The sequence below is a fragment of the Folsomia candida genome, unplaced genomic scaffold (genome assembly GCF_002217175.1).
Source record: "Folsomia candida strain VU population unplaced genomic scaffold, ASM221717v1 Fcan01_Sc061, whole genome shotgun sequence".
Lineage (NCBI taxonomy): Eukaryota > Metazoa > Arthropoda > Collembola > Entomobryomorpha > Isotomidae > Folsomia > Folsomia candida.
Genome location: NW_019091253.1, coordinates 56,715 through 79,855, shown reverse-complemented (window position 1 = coordinate 79,855; position 23,141 = coordinate 56,715). Strand labels below are relative to the sequence as shown.

General features: G+C 35.2%; 3 protein-coding genes and 1 long non-coding RNA gene across 6 annotated transcripts in view; 3 read left to right on the top strand and 1 right to left on the bottom strand.

Annotated features, from left to right (window-relative positions):
- Positions 1 to 5,260: 5,260 nt before the first annotated feature.
- LOC110862558 (filamin-B) lies at positions 5,261 to 9,132 on the top strand. The gene is made up of 3 exons (XM_022111767.2): positions 5,261 to 5,600; positions 7,250 to 7,582; positions 7,687 to 9,132. The coding sequence occupies exons 1-3, from the start codon at positions 5,549 to 5,551 to the stop codon at positions 7,863 to 7,865; spliced, it is 564 nt and encodes a 187-aa protein (XP_021967459.1). The 5' UTR covers positions 5,261 to 5,548; the 3' UTR covers positions 7,866 to 9,132.
- A 445-nt stretch (positions 9,133 to 9,577) lies between these two features.
- LOC110862568 (lathosterol oxidase) lies at positions 9,578 to 13,049 on the top strand. Of its 3 annotated transcripts, none has more exons than XM_022111786.2 (4): positions 9,578 to 9,792; positions 9,932 to 10,186; positions 12,001 to 12,290; positions 12,607 to 12,746. In XM_022111786.2, the coding sequence occupies exons 2-4, from the start codon at positions 9,959 to 9,961 to the stop codon at positions 12,701 to 12,703; spliced, it is 615 nt and encodes a 204-aa protein (XP_021967478.1). In that variant the 5' UTR covers positions 9,578 to 9,792; positions 9,932 to 9,958; the 3' UTR covers positions 12,704 to 12,746. The 3 variants fall into 3 exon arrangements, with proteins under 3 accessions (XP_021967478.1, XP_021967476.1, XP_021967477.1); XM_022111784.2 differs by having other exon boundaries at positions 9,582 to 9,792; positions 12,648 to 13,049; XM_022111785.2 differs by having other exon boundaries at positions 9,582 to 9,792; positions 9,906 to 10,186; positions 12,648 to 13,049.
- A 1,181-nt stretch (positions 13,050 to 14,230) lies between these two features.
- LOC118433594 lies at positions 14,231 to 17,491 on the bottom strand. Its single transcript, XR_004833458.1, has 2 exons — positions 17,369 to 17,491; positions 14,231 to 17,295 (listed from the first exon to the last, which is right to left on the bottom strand). It is a non-coding gene; the product is annotated as an uncharacterized LOC118433594 (long non-coding RNA).
- Positions 17,492 to 17,955: 464 nt separating this feature from the next.
- Positions 17,956 to 23,141, top strand: part of LOC110862550 (serine-rich adhesin for platelets) — a 40,718-nt gene continuing 35,532 nt past the window's right edge. The window contains exons 1-2 of the mRNA XM_035845660.1: positions 17,956 to 18,454; positions 18,563 to 18,711. Coding sequence (XP_035701553.1) covers positions 18,373 to 18,454; positions 18,563 to 18,711 — 231 coding nt within the window. The 5' untranslated portion in view covers positions 17,956 to 18,372. The remainder of the gene's footprint in view (positions 18,455 to 18,562; positions 18,712 to 23,141) is intronic.

The following is a 23,141-nucleotide window of genomic DNA, read 5'->3' as shown; positions in this document are numbered from 1 at the left end:
GTTTGTACAATGTTGAGCATTTAATGGTTTTGAGGGCTGGTTTTGTTTGCAAATTTAATATGCCATGAAAATTGCATTTCGTTATAGCATTTACTACAACGTGGGCTTGCAGAATCTGTAAGTGAAGACACAGCGAGCAATTAATTATGGTTCGGGTAAGCTTCTGCTTTACGTCGGAATTATTACTTACTAAAATAAGATTACCTAAAACCTAATTCAGATATTTGTTGATATGACGATCGCGTTTCGTAGAATTATTGAATTTGTGCAGAATAATAATGCACATTATTAAACATCAATTTAATAATGCAAATTACAAAACCTATCAGTACAGCTTTGCTTAGCCCGAACCAGGAATGATTAGTAAACCCATGTTTGTCAGTAGTTTTCTATGAAATTATGTGCTACTATTTTGCACTAATTCTTCCATCAATCCTTCGTATTACTCTTAGAGTATTTAATAATAACAATATTATTAAAATATTAATATTAATAATCCAATTTGATATTATTATTAAATACTCTAAGGTATTACTAGGCTCCAAATTCTAAAAATATTTACTATCCCTTCCCTTGACTATTCCTAGTGGAGGTCGTCTCTATAGCCCCCCTGGTTAATTTTTGTTCATATTTAACTTCATGTTATTTCGTGAAAAAGCAGTATGGATCTCTGGTCCAAATTTCAGCTTTCTATGTTAATTTCTGAAAATCGGTGGGGGTCACCCCATAGGGTCCCTCTAGATGAAAATTTTACTAATTTCACTTCATATTCTTCCATTACGGGCCATTAGCAGCCTCTATACAAAATTTCAGCTCGATTGAATGATTTTGAAAAATCGGTATGGGTCACCCCTCGGGTACCTCCGGTTGACAAATTTTCCAATTTCACTTCATATTCTTTCATTAGGAGCCATTAGCAACCTTTGTACCAAATTTGAGCTTTCTATGACGATTTTGAAATTTTGGTGCATAATACCCCACCCACTCCGATGACCCCCACCGGTCAACCACTGGACCAATGTCACCCATCTTCGAACTCGTTTCCTTACTTTGTCCAATATGCATATGGTAAAAATTTCAAGTCAATCGGTCAACTCGTTCGAAAGTTATCGAAAGACAGACGGACAGACAGACAGACGGACAGACAGACAGACAGACAGACAGACAGACAGACAGACAGACAGACGGACATGACAATTACATAAGCCCTGGTTCGGGCTAAAAAGTAAGTGCATAAACTGGGGTTGTGTCATATTTGTTAATGTGGTGGATGTTTTGGGCATGAAATCAAGGTAATTATGTAGTATGGAATATTCAAATGTATGTACATATGTGCAGGGAAATGAATAAATGGCACGTTTTGCTTCATTTGAACGCCATTTACAAATTAAAGCTGCATCCATAGTCCGTGATTTGTTCATGATTTGGTGATGCTTTCACGGGGTCATAATTTCAGCATGTTAATCACCATAACAATTAAAATATCGACCAATAAAAAAATCGGAAATAAATAATTTTTGGAAAGTTATGGAGTATGGATGCGATAAACCATCAAATCATGACGAAATCATGAACAAATCACGGACTATGGATACAGCTTAACAAAGATTCTGATATAGCTTATGTATTTAACGAATTTCTAAAATTAACCCTCTAATCCTCTATTCCTAAGCAATATAACATATTTTTATATTTCTTATACATATGTAGATGATGTATTATTAATATTTCTGGATAATAAAATATTCTAAGTTTCGAAATATTTTTCTACACATGAATTTCCCCCTTCTTGGAAATTGAGTAAAAAAGTTAAATTCGTGCAAATATAAGGTTCTCAAAATGCCAGTAAAACTTTCAGTTAACATTTCAACCCACTAGTAATTATAAATAACGTTTAGCATAGGAAGGAATCCTTCAACTTTAAAATTGACAATATTTGGTCTTTTAGAATGTGTAAAAACTGAGAAAAAAATTCTTTAAAAAAAACATACTAAACAGATTGTACTTCTTACTACTTGCAGATTCATCTTAGAATTTAGATAAGATAATAAGTGGATGAATAATGGATTTGTTACAATCCTGTATACATATACACAATTTCTAATTTCTAAACATGATTTATGCATATATAATTAACGCGGATTTTTGTAACCCATTAAACCCGGCAAATCATGCAAAATAAAGAAAATAAAGTATTGCGAACTTGTTCAAGATCGAACGAGTTTTTTGTAAAAATTTAGACAATCATTTTTGGAAAACTTGCACAATCTGCGAAATAAATACGGATAATTGAGCAATTTCCCAAATTCAAACGACAATACGTATTTTCAAATCCGATCAATTTACAAATTGTAGCAACTTCACGTCGTTCTCGTCATTCCTATGAAAATATGTAGCATAAATTTCACGAGATTAATTGGCTTCATTTCAAAACCCAATAGACTCCAAATTCTTCACACATTTCTCCAAGTTACACAGACAGAAACCTAGTTTACAAATTATTTTCAACTTATTCAGAACGACAGCGATTTTTTGGATTCTTTAAACGATGACAAAGCAAAATTGTGTACCACCTCTAATCATAAGTCCACTGCATTTTAACCTCAAAATACTTAGCAATCCATAATTGGCATTATTTTTGTAAAATTGCAAATATTCAGCATAATTTTATAACACTATTGAATTCGAATGAATAAATGTGGCCAGTTTTAGCATCATATTTTGCATATATTCCACGCAGACGTTTTGCGAGCTCCGTGCTCGTCTATCCCGTCATGCTGATCATGGGATGACTAACTGAAATTTTTTTGCAAGGATGTGTTTTCGGAAAGACGGAGGAAATTGGGAGGGTTGGATGGAGGCGAGAGACTAAAAATAAATATCTGGATAATTTATAACCTTTATTACGCTTGATAAAAGCAGACGCGACGATGAACATGTTCCCCACATAATTCAGCGTTCTAGAGTAAACCACAAACTATTTTGGCGTATTCACCACAAAATTCGCAGACACTCTTCATAATTCGCAAGTGCATAAAACATGCGAAGAGGGAGGTAAATATGACGTGCTATCTTTCCCATGTTAATATCGGTATCCAGGGGGTTGGGGTAAAAATTCTCCGAAAATAAAGCCCGTACTTTATGCATGGTCCTTATCAAAACCGATTTTTCGGATAAAAAAGAATAATATGGCAAAGATTTTGGAAAAATTTATTGGCTTGCTAGGAGAAAAATTCGAAACAAATTTGATTTTTCACCGTAAATAAGTAAATATAGTAAGATTTACCACACAAAAATCAAATTAACAAAATCCTTTACATCAGATTATAAATAAAATTGGAAATTTTCAATAATTTAATAATCTCCATAAATAAATTGGACGACAATTTTCATAAATTGTCCCAAATTTATCACATTTTCTACCTTTGACCTGCATACCCCAACCGTGAATAAGTCGTTCTGAATCTGAATGTGAAAAATGTGGTAAGCATGTGAGATTGCAATCCCCACGTAAAAAACGAAATGTGTTGTTTAACCTCAAAAACTGAAGAGGAGACGACTTCCTTCCTTCCGTAAATTTGCCCACTTGGCAGATTGTTGAATGGAGACGATTTTTTTGCAGGAAAAAATTGTGTCACGCGATTTGATTTGCGACATTTTGTACACTTTTGTAAATAAGCCTTCGATTTGCTTATTACGAAATATGCACGATGTGAGTCACAACTTTTGAACAATGCAAAAAAATAAGCAAGCCAACTTTCATGTGCGGAATGTAAATATGGTGAATCATTTTTTCTTTATATTTAGCGAATTAAAAATTATTTATTTATTATTTTCGAAATTTGTAATCAGAAATATTCCAAAATTTTGAATACTTATTTTGAGGGGGCTTTTTTATCTTGTCGTCTCGGAATTAGATCGAATTACATGACTCCAAATTTGACGACTAGTGAGAAAGTTGAGATTTATTGGACTTGACGAGCCGTAACTTTGTGTTAGACACTTGCTCCGGTGATACACTCTTATTAATCCCGTAAGAACCTGTTACCGTTTGGTGACAATACATATGCATACGAGTAAATATAGCAGAATTAATAAGCGTTGATATATTTGCTAAAAAAGAAACTATATTTACTACCACTTTTTACAGTGTGCAATTTGTCCCCCGAGTCGCGGCGTTACTGTGGACTCTAAGAAATTCTGGATAACCGGATGAAATGTGACCGCACCGGCCCGGTGATACATATTGGCAGTGATAATCTATCACCAATCAGGTGACAACGTTTTTTAGAGTGTGGGCCGTGGAGTCTATCATTAAAAAAATGTTTTTCCTTCGCATACTTTGGCGCAAAGTGAATCATAAAGTATGGAAAACATTCGGAACATTATGTAAGATTATTACGGACAAGAATGTCGTCTCTGCTCGTCTCCATTAATATCATCCTCAACCTCATCAGGGGAACTCACGTCAAAAAAAAGTTTTCAAGTTTTGTATAGCGAGGATGTGGTTACATTGGAAGCTTGCAAAAAAACTAAAGAAAATTGGCTGACAAAAGTTATTGACGCAATTGACTCAAATTTGCAACCAATTAAATTCAACTTCAGTTTAATCCACAAACTCCGTTAATTGAAAATCCACCCCTTAATCTTATTTACACAAATCAAGGGCACCCCTATATATTGTTAAAATTTGCAAAATTATTGTACATATTTTACCGAGTTACAGAAATTGGAGTTTTGTTAAGCATTTTGCAAGTTGTCTGAGTACTTCAATGGATAACGGTAATGTTGTTTATTAAAATTTCCAAATAAAATTTTATCGTAAATCTGCACGGGACATTTTTTTTTATTTTTTTAAGTTTGACGAATTTAAAAATTTGATTACCGAATTTTTCAAATGCATGACTAGTACTAAAAGATTGTCAATTTAACGTTCATGCGGTGTGTGTCCCCAAGAATATCGAGATCCAATTTTTTGCACTTTCATTGAGCACAATCAAGGAAAAAAAATGTGGAGGTACAAGGGACCCTGGATAACGCATGTGGTGGATTTGTGGAGGTGGACTCCTTCCTTATTATATCATGGGACCTATACGTAGGGATCAAAATTCTGCGTTCCTGGATCCCACGCTTTCTGCACGGTCCCTGCAATGGAATCGAGCGCAGTGGTTATTTTTAATTTCATAACGACTCTGAGCGATTGAGACGACCAGGATACTCATCTTTTTATCTGCCTAGAAATATGTATCTGGATTTTTCTGTGCAGAAATCGGAACCAGATTGCACCCAGACCACGGCCCAAGAGGTCCACCGAATTGCACGCCGAATAATCAAGGGCAAGGAGGCTTTCGCAATATTCCCAAACTCCTTAAAACTTGGAAATTGCCGTACTTAAAAATAGTCTCATAATTAAGGAATACGATGATATTATTATAAGTTAGTGAAGTTAAGTAATTGGTTTACATAATTACGAAATTGAGTTTCGGGGCAAAACGAGATTTACTCGGGGGTGCAAATTTTTGCAAGGTTTTACCAAGAAGGATTTGACATGGCGGAGTATATTACATTGGAGGGGGAAGCTACCCAGCTTGGTTATGCGAGTAAGCAAAGATTCCCATGATTTTTTTAAAGTTTAGAAATTAAGAAAATCTAAAAAAATAAGTTGAATACTTGTAACCCAATTTTCTTTTGCAATCTTTGAAAACATGCTAAAAAATTTTTATTTTATGACGTTTACAATTTGTAAATTACAAAGACAACTGTGTAAATTGTCTCAAAACTTTTAAACTCATTTGGATGGTCCAAATAAAAACTTGTCATTCTGTGACAAATTCCTTTCGAGATGAAAAAGGGACGATGCGATTGACTTTGGTTCTCCTGGTTTGCCCCACGGTTGACGGTACTACCGTGATGGTAGGATTAGCCACTAAATACCTACAGTGACAACATCACATAACTTCCCACCTCATAATATAAAATAATAAAAATATGGAGTCGTAATTTAAATAAGTAATTATGATTATTTTGAACTGGACAATTTATTACAGAGCCGTGTATGACACATACAAATGTGACCCCCCACGACTACAAATATAAGACTCCCCACCACATTGATCTACTTGTTTAAAATAAATATAAATGTTTTCATTAGCGAGTAATGACGTGTAAATGTGGCAAATTTTGTCATGAAATATTTTACAAGTATAAAAAGTTCCAGTTTTCCTTAATTTGCGTTATCATTACGCAGAAATATTAATAGGAATTAACGTCTTAGGGTGTTTAGTTTTGCAAAAAATCAGTTTACCATAAGCAGAAAATATTAGATTAAAAACTCAATATTAATTGCAGTGTCAAAATTTCAGTTAATCTGTTAATGATGTCGTGTACATAATCTTTTTCGTGTTAAAATTTATACTAATACTTAAATCTACTCTTCATCCTTAGTGCTACTCTCTAAAGGGTAAAAAACTATAAATAATTGTCCAAATTTTCCATTTCATGCGAATTTGGTAAAATTACTTCAACTTCACCCTGAAATTAATCCCACATTTCAAATCTGAGACTTGAGACATTTTAAGTAAAATCAATTTATGAGCTATGATTAAAAAGTATGTGACAATTTCATGCAATTTAGTCGTACTAGTAGAAAAGATGCTTTCATGAGGTATATGCATTTTTCGATCTTTTGCAGCTCTTTAACACATTTCTTAATTTTTGTATATATTTTTAGCAAATATTCGTTCCTCACATAAGGCTAATGGATTACATAGAACATGGATCAATATGTAAATATTGACATGATTTGTTGATTATTTGATTTATTGATTTTTTTCTGTTTTAATTTTAATCTTTAATCCTTGTTCATCTTAGCTAACTTCAAAACCTACAAAATGGCATTCAACCTACACAAATTACAAACTGTGTGTATTTCGAGTTTATTTACATATTACAAACGTCGTCGAATGTAAGAAGTTGAATTTTAGAAGCCCTTGTTCAGCCTTGTTGTTACCACTCTGATGTAGAATGGCACCCACGCTTTAAGACAAATTAATATAGAAACACAATTGTCAACGAATTAGACACGATGCGGATGTCACCCGTTTGCTTAATATTCGCTAAAAAAAATAATTACTTATTACCTAATTTTTCACTGAAAGAACCTGAATTTTTCACCGTAGACACATTTGTAACTTCCAGATCATCAATTTGTTTTTTTTAATCGAAACTCGATTTTCTTTGTCACTTTCAGACGTGCCGAACACCTTCAAGATCAACATGTGCGGGATGAACGTGTCGAAATTGATGGTTTCCTTCGAGGGTCCAGCGAAACCGGAAGTGATGCTGACCAGCCAGCGGGACGGGACGGTGGACTGCACCTACCGCACCATCGTCGAGGGCGAGTACACCATTAACGTCACGTTCGACGAGGAACACGTGATCGGCTCCCCGTCCAAGACACAAGTCAAAGGGGAGCTCATCGTGGACACGTCAAAGGTCAAGGTCACCGGAGCTGGGTTGAAAGAGGGCAAGAACAGGCAGCTCAATACGGTCACCGTGGATCCAAAGGAAGCCAAAATTACGAGTGAGGGGAAAAAATATATATTTTGAAATATTACCAAAAATGTTGGTAACGATTTTATACCGGGTAATGAATAGTAATCGTATGGCCATGTTTTATGGGTACAGGTCAGCTGCAGGTGTACATGGAGGGGACGAGCAAGCCGGACGTGTCGTACCGGAACAACGACAACGGGACGAGCACGGTGACCTACAAGCCCTACACGATCGGAGAGTACAAGCTCCACCTCAAGTACATGGACCAACCCGTCCCCGGATCACCATTCACCCTCAAAGTCAAAAATTAGCGGAATTTTGAAAAATTATCTAACTATGTAATCAATACTTTCCTATTTACAGAGACGGTTCACGCCAAGATTTGTAACTGTGTAAAATGAGTAGAGTTTAAAAAATCTTGTGCACAAAAATGTCCTAAAATTTGGTTTATTTATATTCGGCTGACCAACTTGATGTGCATCGAGGGTGTACAATTCATAAAGCTGAGCTAGATTACAGAGTTTAGTCATTACCTGCCTGAACTAAATCGAATTATTTATCCAAGAGAAATTCTTGTGATCAAAATGATGAAATCAAAACTTGTCTAAAGAGCGATTCATGCCAAGCTATGTAACTGCGTAAACGGTGAAAGTCATAAATTTGAGGTATAATTTCAACGGATTATCATTTCATTTTGTTAAATGTGTAAAATAGATAAATAATTTTGAAACCGTTACAAACTTGACATGAACAGTCTCAATGATGTTAAATATCGGCCTGAGCAAAATCGACCTAATTATATGTATTATATGATCGAGAGAGTTGGCCAATTGATGGCAAATTTTTCATGGAAATTTGGCCGTACCCCGTTGTTTAGGGACCCTGCCTAAATTATGTGATTTGATTTGGGTGTCAACATTATCAAATTCTTTATATCCGGTCCCTTCTCGAGGAGTCTCACCTCGAACCCATGATATCCAACGTGTTATTTTTATTACAAAAAATCAAAATTTAATTATTCGTTAGGAACATGTGTGTATGCACTCACTTTAAAAAATGTGGTAATAGTCAATTACCGAGCGGTAATAACACTTCAATTAATATGGTAACAATTAGTAACAAATCCAACACTATGCATGCAGTGCCGGAATATGTATAACTCTACCGGTTTGATCACGAAACGGAAGTTGTAAAAATCTTGCTTAACAAGTCCAAATTGTCATTACACATTTGGTGCCAAATTATAACCAAGTCAAGTAACAAACTTGAAAGAGTTGGTAATAGCGTTTGTTATCTGCAACGTAAAAAATATTTGTTATTTGTCGCCAGATATTGTCACCATACTGTAACAAAGCAAGTATTTTTATTACCACATTATTTAAAGCGTAGTGAAATGTAGAAATGTTCCTAAATGAGTTTACAAATTGAGTGTTAATAATATTAGTTAGATAAAATTCATGGAAAATTAGAATTACATAAAATTGTTACTTAAAATATAGTCGAATCATGTTGTTAAATGTGATGACAAAAATTAAAATTATTCGTTTTTTTGTTTTCGAATAAAATTGAAAATTAATATTCTTTTCGAAATTTGTAATTGATCGAAACGGCGCAAATCATAAAAGCTACTTAATTACAAAAAACTGGTCACTCGTCACTCGTCATTCGTCATCAGTGCATCTTCAATGAGTTGTTGTAGCTATTAATTTGTAGTAAAATATACTTTTGGAATTAAATATCCACAACTCATAAGAGAAATTTATTTATTATGCATGCACAAACTTACGACATCCCTTGACAAAGGCAGTTTTTGTATGAAAAAGTTAGGTTTTTCATACAAAAGCGACGCAACTGAAACAAATATGAATACATTTTCATGATCAAGAATATCTAGGTACTTGCACTTGCATAGCTCTTAAAAGTCTGAACGAATGCAGGTGGCTCTTATCTTGGTGATAAGGCAGCCAGACGCTGGAATACTCATGACTGATAATTTTTGTCAGATCAAACATGAGTAAGTGATGGAAAATACGTACTTGCATTTATAACCAAGCGGCAGTTCCCGTGAAAGTTGTACTGTGTAACTTATTGAGTAAGGTTATTTTACAAATAAAGTGACATTTGTGAAGGTGAACTAGATATGCACTATTACGATACATTTGTAACCTTGCTTTCCTGTGTACACTTACTGTGTTGAAAGTTACAAGTCAACCGTTCTTGTAAATAATCCCGATTTGTGTAAGTTTGGAAAATATTTGTGACCTGATTTTCTGCATAATATTTGCAAACTTTTAGAAACGGTTATAACAAGCCACGTAACTAAAAAATTTTGACTGCGCAAATTTTACAAGGTTACAAATACCCTTTTGAATTAAAGCCCAAAATCAGGCCGGCCCCACGCAGAATGGACGCGATCTTATCTTCCATGGAGGACGCGGTGTATGAACCGTTGGTTTCGTCATTCACGTCCAAACCGCACCCATTCCTGGAGCGTGACACCCTCCTCCGACAAACCCTCGGCCTCACCCTGATCGTCAACCTGGCCGGATATTTCCTCTACTTTTTCGCCGCTGGGATGAGCTATGTCTTCATTTGGGATAAACGGTTCGAGAAACATCACCTCTTTTTAAAGGTAAATTACATGTTGTTACCATCTGGTAATAAGTGCTATAAAATTATGAGGTTAGGAGTTAAACAGGCTACATGAAAAATTGGGTATCCCATAATAAACTGGACAAGTTACACGTCTATTTTCCAAATTATGCAACAGTGGCTCATTAAACTAACATTATTTAGATATGTATGATGGTTACCAACATTCAGGTTCGGGTGTTTTGCTTATTTATGAACATTTACAAACATGGAATTTAGGAAATTGAGGAAATTAAATGTAATGTTTGTAACCCAGTAAAATCAATTAATTTACAAACGGTTTTCACAAGGGTTTAAAAAAATTGTAAGCTAATTTTGCTCACAAATATTTGCAAAAGTTGGCAAATTAACTTTACAAAATTTAAGGGTTGTACAAAGGTATCAACTGCTTGAATTACTTTAATGCTGCACAGTTTACCCAGTTATGTTACACGGTGTACATAGTCGGGAACACTCAAGTGTCAACAGCCGATTGCTAAAAAACTACGCCGCAGAAGTAAAATCTGATAAGTGCATTAGATTCGCCATGCGATTTACATTATGATTCACTATGGACTTTGTAATTTTTGAACATCTGGATAAATATACAGGAAATTGAAGAGAAGCGGGCGGCGATAGTTTTTCACAAAAAAAATCGCAGAAAAACAGTGAATTTGACATGTGCTGAAAAAGTCAAAGGTGTACTTTAATTTAGCCCAACGGACTATAAAAACATTCATGGGGACCGAATCGACTAAGAACAGTCGAAGAAGAATTTTTTGAAAACCTCCAAGGACCACACCCATCGTGAAGCTTCTCAAGCCTGGAATCCGAAGAAATTCACGAAATTCCAACGGAAACCGGGCTCACTGCTGACAGTGTCGATGCAAATTATCCAATGAGTGCTCAAATTGAAGCTTAGGCTTAAGGCTTTGAAATGTGGTACTTGCCACATCCTGATCGTACCCCAAAGGAAAACCAGATTAAAAAAATGCAGGAGTCACCTCAAGCGGTACGCTCCAGAAAAGTGAGCAGGATTCTTTTTAAAAATGAGGAGATTTTAACATCGGAAAAATCTTTTAACAAGCGAATTGTCCTAATCTACGCAAAATCGGTCAGAGACATCCCCCGATATAGATAAAAGTCAGAAAGTCACATTATCCGGGTTTTTTGATGATTTTGGCAGATGGGAGCTAATTGGGGTAATTTCTCTACATTTTGCTGAAAATTGGGGGGGAGGTGGGGGAATCAAATTTCTTGAAATATGTTTTTGAGTCCGTGGTACATCCCTTAAGTGAGATCCAATTCAATGGAATCGATGGGACCTCTCAGCAGGACTCAGCACGAATTTATAGTGCAAAAAATGACCCAAGCGTAGCTAAAAAACAAATTCCGGTCTTTATCTCCGAATAGAAATGGCTATCCTATTTGTTGGATTTGAACCTCCGGAATATGAAAAATGGTCAAAGTTAGGGGCAAAGGTGTGTTCTAAGCCCCGTAGAAGTGCGGAGGCTTGGAAAAAATTTCTGACCCGGGAATGCCACAAAATGTCCCTGGAATCGGTGCGTAATTCCATCGAGGAGTGGCCGTCTCGTCTTTAGCGTGGCATTGACGCAGGAGGAGAAAAATTTTAAGACTAAAAATTGTTTTTGAATTGAAATTTATCTGGCTTTTCGGTAAAATAAATCAAAAATTGCTAAGTTGAGATTTACAAAAGTAATAAAGCTATATGTCATTGACACTTGAGTGTTTCCGACTATGTACATTGTGTCACTAAAAATTAATGTAAAATTGTATCTTTATTTTGTAATTCAGAATCAAGTCTCTCGCGAAATCGGGGTGTCATCGAGGTCGATTTTGCTCATGAGTTTCCTCACGATGCCGTTCTTCCTGCTCGAGGTGCGCGGCTATTCGCGCCTTCATGACGAACTTCCCAGCGCGGGGTCGCTAATTTTGTCCATCGTGACCTTCGTCCTTTTCACGGACTGCGCGATCTACTGGATCCACCGCTGGTTGCATGCCCCCCTTCCCTACAAATTCCTGCACAAGACGCACCACACGTGGAAAATTCCGACGCCATTCGCATCCCATGCGTTCCATCCTATGTGAGAATTTCTTATTTTTTCGATTGAGCAAAGGTATTTACGCCGGCTTTGTAAACTGTGCAAGGTTTGCATGTTGAGAAAACTTAATTTTGGACACTACGAGATCGATGTAGGTAAAATTTGCGAGAAAAATTAGCTCTCAGAATTTTTGCGAAATTCTGTAAAATTGGTGCTCTTATGAATTTTAACTTGTTTGCAATAATCTCAATCGAAAAGACTACATGAATATTTTGCAAAAATTCATAGGAACATTCGTAAATATACAAACTCACATTACTAATAATTTTAGTTAAGTCATTATTTCAAAATTTTCCAGATCGATGCCTAATTTGAACAAATCTTTTCGATTTTTCCAAGGGACGGATTCCTACAAAGCGTGCCGTATCATATTTACATATTTCTCTTCCCAATGAACAAATGGCTTTATTTGGGAATGTTCACGTTGGTCAACTTTTGGACGGTGTCCATTCACGACGGGGACTTCCGGGTGCCCAACTTTCTGAAGCCGTACGTCAACGGGGCTGCCCATCACACGGATCACCACCTTTTCTACAATTTCAATTATGGACAATTTTTCACGCTGTGGGATCGCATCGGTGGAAGTTTTAAGGAACCAAGCTCATTTCAGAAGGATTCTCCATTGAGAAAGTTGACCAAACATAATAATTGAACAGTTACTGAGAAAAATTCTGAAATTTTTAGGAAATAAAAATCGTACTTTGTTCCGTCCGATAAATAAATTACTTTTTTGAAGATAGATATTTATGTTATTGAATTGAAGTTTTATTATACTGATTTATATGAACAAGTGATACACGTAATAATGACAAAGAATACAGAAGATAGCTCTACTCTAACTTGGCAATATATCTTACAAACAACTTGCCATGTTTTAACAGTTTGCACCCTACTTAAATATTTATGTTATTGCGAAAGCTTTTAACCACCTTAAACTCCGTTTCACTTTACGTGAGTTCATCACATTAAGGATTAGGAACCCGAATAAATCATTCAATTTCGTATGATTTTTACGCCAAAATAAAAATAACTGATGTCAAATGTACTTTATGTGAAGAACGCACGTAAGTAAAGTGAAACGGAGTTTAGGATGCTCGAACTCAAACTCGTTGCAGATCTAAAAACTTAAAGGGCTTTAATGTTTATGAAATTACTAAATATGGCACCCAAGTTGATCAAGTTTCTGACTAAAATCTAGCCACAATCTTTGCAAATTGTAACCCTGTAAATTGCGTTATTTAGAAACTTTTGTAAAATACTTAAAACTCCGTCGGTCAGAAAGGTTGTGAAGTTTACGATGCCATCTTCACACCATGTTGAGCTTGTGGTAAAGTGTATATTTAAATCCACGCAGATTAGCATGTAAGCACTTAAGTGCGCAAGTATTTAACGAACGACTGGATGAATCATTACCAAAATCGTAAAAATCAGCACATTTCCAGTCATTTCTCAGCTCTGGGAATTTATTTTATAATTCTGGACGACAAATTTATGGAGCAGCAGGTCGTTGCCAATTAAAAAAACTACACTTCAAATTTTGACACTTTTTGAAGGAGATCTCAAGTTTAAGAAGTCTTCAGAAAAATTGGTACTCATCGAAATTGGGTTATCGTAATTTAAAAAAATCTGGGCTATTCTATTAATTAACTCACTAAATACAAATTTGTCGTCTGTAACTTTCAAATAAATTTCCAGAGCCGAGAAATGATTAAATATCCGATGATTTGGCGATTTTGGTAGGGAGTCATCGGTTCCTACGTTAAGCATTTGTGCAGCACTTAATTGTATCGCATTGGCTTCACGAAATTTCAATGTCCACAAAAGGTGCACTTAACGTAACGGTAAGAACTTGTTATAATTTAACTATAACGGAGGTTACCAGGTATAAATGCATCTTAAGTAATTCATACTTACAATTTGTGACAATAAATTATTCACGATCTTAGCAAAAAAACATACAATCGAGGAATCCAATGGAAGTCGAGTTGACTAATGTCAATATCTTAACATACGTACTTCTTTTATTTTACATACTCTTAAACTAGACTGAACTATATATTCAAGTTAAATTATTGTTAGTTAATAATTAAAATATAGAATAAAATACGGAATATTTTTAGAATTATGTAAGTGCACGAATTTCCTATTTCATTTTAATTGTGGCTAAAACTCGGGAAAATGAATTTTAACCAATTTCAGATATACTTTAAAGTCGGATTCATAATTTTCATATATTTTGGATGTACAGATTTTGCAAAATGAGGCGGAAGATGTAATTATAAAATGAAGACAAGGTTTGATTTTTAGAAATACTTGGCTCATTTTAAAGCAGAAGTTAATTAGCTACATTTACGCTCTTTCTATTATAGTTACAACCTTTCAATATGTTTTGAGTTGTTAGCAAATAACGAGAGGAAATTTATATGAAATTCGGACTTATCTATTTGACGTCACTTGTAAATAGTAAATACATACATTTCACAAATCTCGGATTGATGTGAAGCCGACGTGGATCCGACTTTGGTGTGTAGAATTGTGTAACGAGAGACGAGATCAGAAGAGGAACCCGCACGTGGAGGACGTTCACCTTCCCCAAGTTGATTTAGGTGAAAGCAAAAAAGAGAAAGCAGCCCGGGCCAAAAATTTATTCGGACCATGCAGAAAAAATGTGCCACATTTGGACACACTTTAATGTCAACTTAATCAATCTGGATGTCGTGCCTACCTGACCCTGGAAATCTATGAGGTTTCAAGTGCAAAGTATTGCAGAAAAATCCAAGTAAACTTTGGTAAAATACAATTTCAAGTTCGAAACAAATTTTGATTTTTCTTAATCCAGGTGATTCGCAATGACCCTTGCAAAAATCAGGCCAAAAAGGACGGCACAATTTATGCATGGTGTCTTCTATCGTGACCAGAAGGTTGTCCTATATTCTTCTTTCTGGAACGTGTAGGATAAGCCGCAGTGCTCGTCGAGTAGATGATGCGATGAGTTCTGGAGAGGTATTTCCCCGTCGGGTTGGGCTGAATGAAAGCGGCGAAAGGAGAGACAGGGACGAATCCTGAGACAAAGAAGGGCGACAACTGAACTGAAACTACTCATTTCTAGGTCGCCACCAGGAGTAAGAGCTTCATCAGCAAACACGCGAAATAATGCGCGACAAAATTGTGTCCATTTTAGCACTAAGAAATTGGATATTTTTTTTAAGTAGGGAAGATGACAATGGTTCAGCACTCGGACGTAGTTTTTGCCATTATTGACAAGAAATTTTGACCTATTGCCCATACTTTTTGTAAAATATAGCACAAACCTTTATCACACTACAAACGAGTACTTATCACGCTTACTATTAGCGTGAGTTGACCAAAAAAATGTAATTTGAGACCGCCTATAGAATTTAATTCGTCACCTGTCGATATCAAGTTAATTTTTGAGACACATTCTTTACTATTTCTGATCAATGTACGCATACGCGGATTGCTACCAAATTTTGGTTTACAAATATGCATTTCATTTCACCAAGTTGAGATAAAATCATTATTTTTTGCTCGGACAAATCATTTCGGCTATCACTTCAATAAAGGTTATGAAAAAGGCATTAAAATTAAAGCTACTTTTACATGCATTCCTTATGTAAAAATGGCTTTAATTATAATGCATCGACCATAACTCCCAGAATTATTCTGTATTTTCGACTTAAGTTTAACACCCAGAGAGATTAAATTTTCTGTGCAACTTTACCACATGAAATACGTTGTTTGATGAAGATTCACTCGTATACAATTATATGTAGATCTTACATTTGTACAATATGTGTTCTGAAAGTTTTAAACAATTGTAAGAAAATTTATTACAAAATTTCTGATGAAAATGTACTTATAAATCTACTTATAAGTTTACGAAAATCGTTACTAATTTGACAAAATTTATGGATTTATGTTGCAAGGACTATAATAAAATGCGTTCATTCACTCATTTAAAATCCACTGAATTTACCTATGTAAATAATCTGGGGAGAGAATTCTGTCCCCACAAATGCTTCTCGTACAGTATTGATAACAATCTTTAAGTTTGTAATCCCGTAATAAACCCGGTCAACTTTAATACAATTAACGTTTCTACATAAATATGTAGAAGTTTACAAATTATTCTCAAATTTATCAAAAAACTAGAACATCTCGAACGCATCTTATTTCAAAAAAATTGATATCACAATTTAACATTCTACCCAACTTCTTCACGATTTATGATAGAATTATTGCCCTACTGCAGTTCCAGGAGTGAGGCAAATTGAGACATTTTCCTCATTTTCTCGTATTGATCTCACTTTCCTTATAACGTTCGTGACTACACTTTCTCTCCCACTTTCTCTCCTCTTATCCGCCACTATCCCTCTCTCGCTCTCTCTCTCCAGAGGAGACCGTATAGAAGTTGAACGTCGTGGTCGGAAACGTGAGGATCGATACCAGCTCAAACTCTCCAGCCCCACATTTCTTCCACGCTGGAGAAAGCAGGCAAAGTGAAAGCACAGCAATAATATTCTTCACCAGCAGGTTTTATCCTCAGTTTTGCTCCATCCACGACCCAAGATAGACATCACGTCATTTCGAGTCACGCCATCCCATGAAAATTCATACAAAGATTACGCAGGAAAGTCAGCAGGTTACAAAATTTATCCGAAACATATTCCCCAGATCAGGGGCGTCTCTTAATTTCGGAACAATTGAAAAAATAAATTTACCAAATTTACAAACATCTCCGCGAATTTTCCCTCTGTTTTGATCTGTACACATAAACATTACCGGACAAATATTTCCACGAGTTTGCAAAGATTTCGAAGAAGGAAAATCAGGCCACAAATAAAGATAAATCCCAAACTTACCCTGATCACTGTAATTGGTTTCAGTTTAAATTGTATCATAATTTTACACACTTACAGTTTACAAATATCCACGTGAATTAGAGTCCTCTTTCATATTATGACTTCTAATAATAATTTTGTCCTCTAAAATTCCAGATTTGTAAATAAAGTCGTCCTTACAAATTTGTTTTCGGGTACCGTTTTCGCAAAGTAATCAGTCACCTCGCACCAATGAATTGTTTCCGTTAGAAGAATAATAATAAGTTGGTTGAGAGAGTGTTACCACAAGCACGAAAGTCTGGCTGAGTATTTGCAGTAGACATTTTTAACCGCAAGTAAGGTTTTATAGCCGGATAATCGCACCCTGACCAGATGGTGGAACCCCATGATTAATACATAAATGCATATGGACACATTAACTAACTATCTACATAACTGATGGTTTCTTCCAGTTGAGTAAGTGCACTAGAATTTCGGGCGAGAATAATATCCACATGTGGACGGGTTTGACCTTAATAATAAATCTAAGTCAGAATCTAACTATATATGTAGCTAGTGGATTTAACAGAGTTACTGATGGACAACAATTACCAACTTATTACACGTTAAAAAGTACAGTAAGTGGTATCTAATCGAAAGAAAAAACAATTTAATTATGGAATCATTCAATTTTAAAGAACAAAAACGTAAATGTGACAAATTTTCCAGAATTTGTGAAATATAGAAAGAGCAAAAATAAAAAATAAATAAATTTCAGTTTGAAAAAATTACGAAATAGACAATACAAAATTACGAAAAGATCTCATTTTCCAAAATTATGCCAGAAAATAATCGCATCTTAAATTAAATTTAATACGCGAACAAAGCAAATTTCATTTTAACGGCGTTTAACAACAAAAACGTAAATAATAAATATTCAATTTTGAACTTGAGTTATCATCTTAAAATTCGCAACAACCAGGAAATAATTTTGTGACACGTTACTTTCATCGACGGGATTGCGACACAATTTGCATATCTCGTAAAAATTGTGACTTCTTGATAAAATACGTAATTCTGACTTTTAAATTGGAATCTAAAATTACAAACATTTTTGATTCAAACAACGATTTCTAATTGTGAACAAATAAAAACAAAAATAACTTTTGCCCCATCAATTAAAAATGTGCGATTACAAGTAAACAAGCTAATTTAATCCTAAAATGACGGATTTGATAAATTCATTAAAAAGTTTTGCCTACGCGTCTGGAGCGATCAATTGCGATCGGAGACATTCCTCAGGACGTAAGAAATTTTGAAATTAAAAACCAAATTTAATTTTTATCAAAATTTTTATTTTCCATTTTATTGTTACAAATTTTGTTATGTGAAGTTGCAAATTTGTTTGTGCAGAATTGAGGATAATTCCACTATTGAATTTGACCGGGGTGGGAGGAGGCGGGGGACGGACGCCGAATGATAACGGATTTTCACAATGGAGAGACGCCATGCGAATGGTGGCACGACTTCCGGGCGGACTTCCGGTCGAATTTAGACTCAAGGTACGCAAAGAAATTTCCAATTCTTCCGGCATACTCATGTCAATTTTTAGAAATTCGCAAACTTTGACTGTAATAAGTAAAGTCGCTAAATTTTGCAAAAGGGTTCATGTCCTCGAAGCTATTTCTGGGATTTAATACATGCTATTATTTTACAAAAGATTTTTCGCAAACTTATTATTCCCCATGGGGTGATCATGCATGACTTGGCGTGAATATACCAACCCGAACTTTGTAATCCTTTTGTTATAGTTTTGCTCAAAGTTGGGAAACTTTGAACAAACTGGATGATAATTTGGCACATGTTGCGATTTAGTTTGCAGCAGATCAAAATGAGTGGATTTTAATCAATCACTACAGCATTCAATATATCGCAGGTTAAACCGAATTTACATGTATAATTGACCATTTTATAAGTTCTCACTTCTTGCATAACATGATGCCAAGTCAATTCCGACAACTTGAAAAATCTAAATTACAAATTTTTGCAAAATTTCGACAAGTTTTCATTAATCCATTCATTTTCAATTACCAATGTCATCACTTCATTTCCGCACGGCGCCATAATTTCGCCATAATTTGCTACACGACGCGTGTTCCAAATTATTCATTACGTAGCTTAATAAATTGCACCACTTTTCTGGGCTAAATTGAGCCACTTTTCTTGGCCAAATTGCCAATACATAAATTCTGCGCGTTGTATAATGTACCATTTTGACTCGTGTACAATAAATACCCCCAAAAATACCTACGGATCGTGCACAAAGCATTCAACCCGCTGTGACCCATCCTATTTAAAATCAACATGAGAAGGGCAGGGCACCTTTCACCCTCTTCAAACCGACCGCATCCTGTGTGCACAGTGCGTTAAGCCAATTATTATCTTTACATTAATAAATCAATTTTCGAGTTCTTTTTGATCTGATCGCATTTTTATGACGAAGCGAAATTTGTCAATTGGCAACATGAAATGAGATCTTCTTCTCAGAATAGAAAATTATTGTTGCATGTCAATTTCATTTTGTATCGTAAGGAATCCATCCAGTGCAGAATATCACTGGTTTTAAATGTATTTCCTTAGTAAAGTTGACCTTAAATGGTCAAACATGATTGCATGTCAAATTGACCCAGTCACATTGACCCACGACAAATTGACCCGCACATATTGACCCAGCGACAGATTGACCCAATACCATATCAATCTGGTGACGGGTCAATCTGGTGCCGGGTCAATCTGTCGCTCGGTCAATATGGTATTGGGTCAATCTGTCGCTGGGTCAATATGTGCGGGTCAATTTGTCGTGGGTCAATTTGACTGGGTCAATTTGACGCGTCACCGTCAAACATGATGGAAACCAGCTTTCACCGGTTTAGTAAGTGATCATACATGAAGGATGTTATCGAGTTTTTGAGAATTTCAACCCTTTTATTAGCAAGTGATATAATAAAAATATGATCGCTTGACACCAACCCCGTCAAATCTGGCATATCCTCTATTCACTGTCCATAATCATAAATTTACTAATTTTTCAAAATATGAGACTTTTGTTCAGAAAGATAAGTCTCACTTGCGAAAAGTATCTCTCCTAGATAAATATCTCCTTTGGCAAAAAGTTGGCAAATCTCAATCTGTTTTTCAAATTCGATACGTACTCATACCAAATACTTATGTAATATTTATATGATCTCCCACGCAGGTCTTACCTTCAAAGTTTCAATATTTGATGAGTTTTTGTTGACATGAGATTATTATGAAACAGAGATCATATTTGCGAATGATATTTACTCTTAGGTGAGAATGTACATTTTTTTGATGGTGGGATTTACTTGGTGCATATGCATAAATGTAAATAAATTACAAAATCTTTAGCGAAATTTATTATTAAATTTAGGATATTAAAAGGGTGAAGCTCTATATCTTAGAAATTTTAGTAGCGGTGCAGTTTACAAAGCGGAGTTGAAGTAGCTCGAAAAAATAAAAATAAAAATCGTAAAAACTATCTAAATTCTCTACAATTCATAGGAAAAATTCGAACTCAAACTCGCAAAAAATCCAGATTAAATTTATTCCAAAAATCTCAAAATTTTAAAATAAAATCAGAATTGTATAATCCTGCGAAGAAAGTTCGAAATTCAATTCGTACCAAAAATTCTGAATTCTGAATTAGAGAAATCTGTTTAAAAACGTCGCTAAACTTGCAAAATCTCAAAATTAGGCCCACACAGATTAAAAATCATAAAAAAATCTACCCTTTTTTGAAACCCTGCTGACCAAAACTCGCTCCACCAATTTGACACAAAGAGAAAGCCAGTGGGCGGCGGAGATTCATTAGACCAAACTCCTCCAAGTCACATCTATTTGTACAAATCCTTATAAGAAAGAGGCAGAGATTTCGAGGCATGATGAAAACTTCTTATTGTTGACACTTTTTGGTCAATTACATGCCCGGTTGAGGGAAAATTGGTCTGGTGGGTGGACAAAGAGAGGAACATATTTGCAGAAATTCTTTTCATTAAGTGACAAGGACTTAGAAAATGGAAATGTCAGACTTCATTGTGTCGCTTCCTTCAATCTCCTCAGTTTTGAGACCGTACAATAAATTCGTGACCGAGATGAGGGGGTGGGTCCAATATGAAGGAGAATGAGACTCAAAATTATCCGTCCTTAAAGAATAGAATAGAAATTCCACTTTTCGAAATAATTTGGCAGTAAACGTGACAATTTCGTAATAGATCTGGCAACTAACTCCATATCTTTTAAACAAAATTAAATTTCGTAACAGATTATGTGCGCCCATCATCATAAATTATTACCAAAGTCTTAAACATTGTAACCGTTTTTTTCTCTTCTCTTTTTACTGCTACACATTTTATCTTCCAAATAAAAACAAGCCCTGACGAATCTTGCTTCTCTCTGTGTCTGGAAATGTCAAATAAAACTTAAATGTCAAACGTCATGAACTTAACGAAGTAAGAGTTCTTAAGAACAAGGGGCCGGAGAAAGTTAAGCCGTGAAGGAGAAGACGGTCGGTGGTGGTGGCGGTTGAGTGGATCAACGCGTTCATAATAAACTCAATTTATTCGGCAGAAGAAGGGTTAACTTTAAAGTGCTCTCACTTACAAGCAGACCACTCTCACATGACAAGATCCACTTAAAATTTCGGTCGTGGGTGGGTGGCATATCATTTGCATATATGGAGAACATGATAATAAGGGTAATGCTACACTCTAAATAATGCCGTAATCAAGTGTTTCTCAGCACGAGGTAAGCCACAGGTTTGGTCAGTAATATGGAAAAATTGGGAAAGTTATAGCTGAATTAAGACGAATACAACTAAATACCTGAGTAATTTGGTAACAAACGTTAATATGTTTTCAGCAAGTGTTCTTGTAAAAATTGAATTTTTCTAACTTCCCCCATTCCGCGTGGAATGTAATTCGCAGATCGATTTAATATCTACGAGTTATAAAATCTGTTACCAATTTCATCGTTAACCTTACCAATTTTTGGTAGACTTTTGGCCACCAAGGTGAAGTATTTTTGTTGTCATCCAGCCAGAGTAAAGATATTTTGAAGTAAGAACCAGCCGAAAATAAATCTGTCCTAATTTCGGAATCATAATTAATTAGATACATTATACACGACCCTACTCTTACATATTTAAATAAATAAGCTGACATAGTTAAACGCCATACTAAATAATTATAAAATCACAAATCAAATAACTTACAATCACAGGTAAAACAAGTTGAGAAGGTGTTACTAACTTTTGTTCCATTCAAATTTGTATTCCATTCAAAAATTTCCAATACGTTACAACTTGTAACGCATTGGGAATTTTATTTTTAATGTTGTAACTTACAAAATTAAAAATAAAATTGCAAAGCTGAATTAACCAATAGTTTGCGAATTAAACAAGACTTGTTTTTAGTTTGTTTGCATAATATGTGGGTCCAAAGATGAGACATAATTTCATAACTCAAGCAGAGCTTGAGAGTGACACAGATCGGATTTTGGAGGAAATACTTATTTGACACGACAAAGTCTACAAAATAGATGAAAATGTTGAGGAGAAAGCACTCTTGAAAGTGGGTTATTTACGAAGGATGAGAGATGTGAGGCAGAGTGACAACTGAAACACGTCAACCTTTCACCACCTTCCCAATATCCACAGATTTCCTATTCATTCCATTTTCCATTATGATTAAACTTGACATTTTAGTGAGATCCGTCAAGTGAAGTGGGGAAGAGAAAGCCACTTTGGTTTTAGTGCTGATGACAGAATAATAAAAGTAGATCTCGCCTCAAAGTAGACTGCCCACGCCCACGCATGTCGTCCCCTTTCCTTTATTGTCACTCCCACAAGTTTCTATTGCCACCACTCTAAAAATAATGGGTACAAGGATGTGATACCGTCTGGTGGTAAATATTT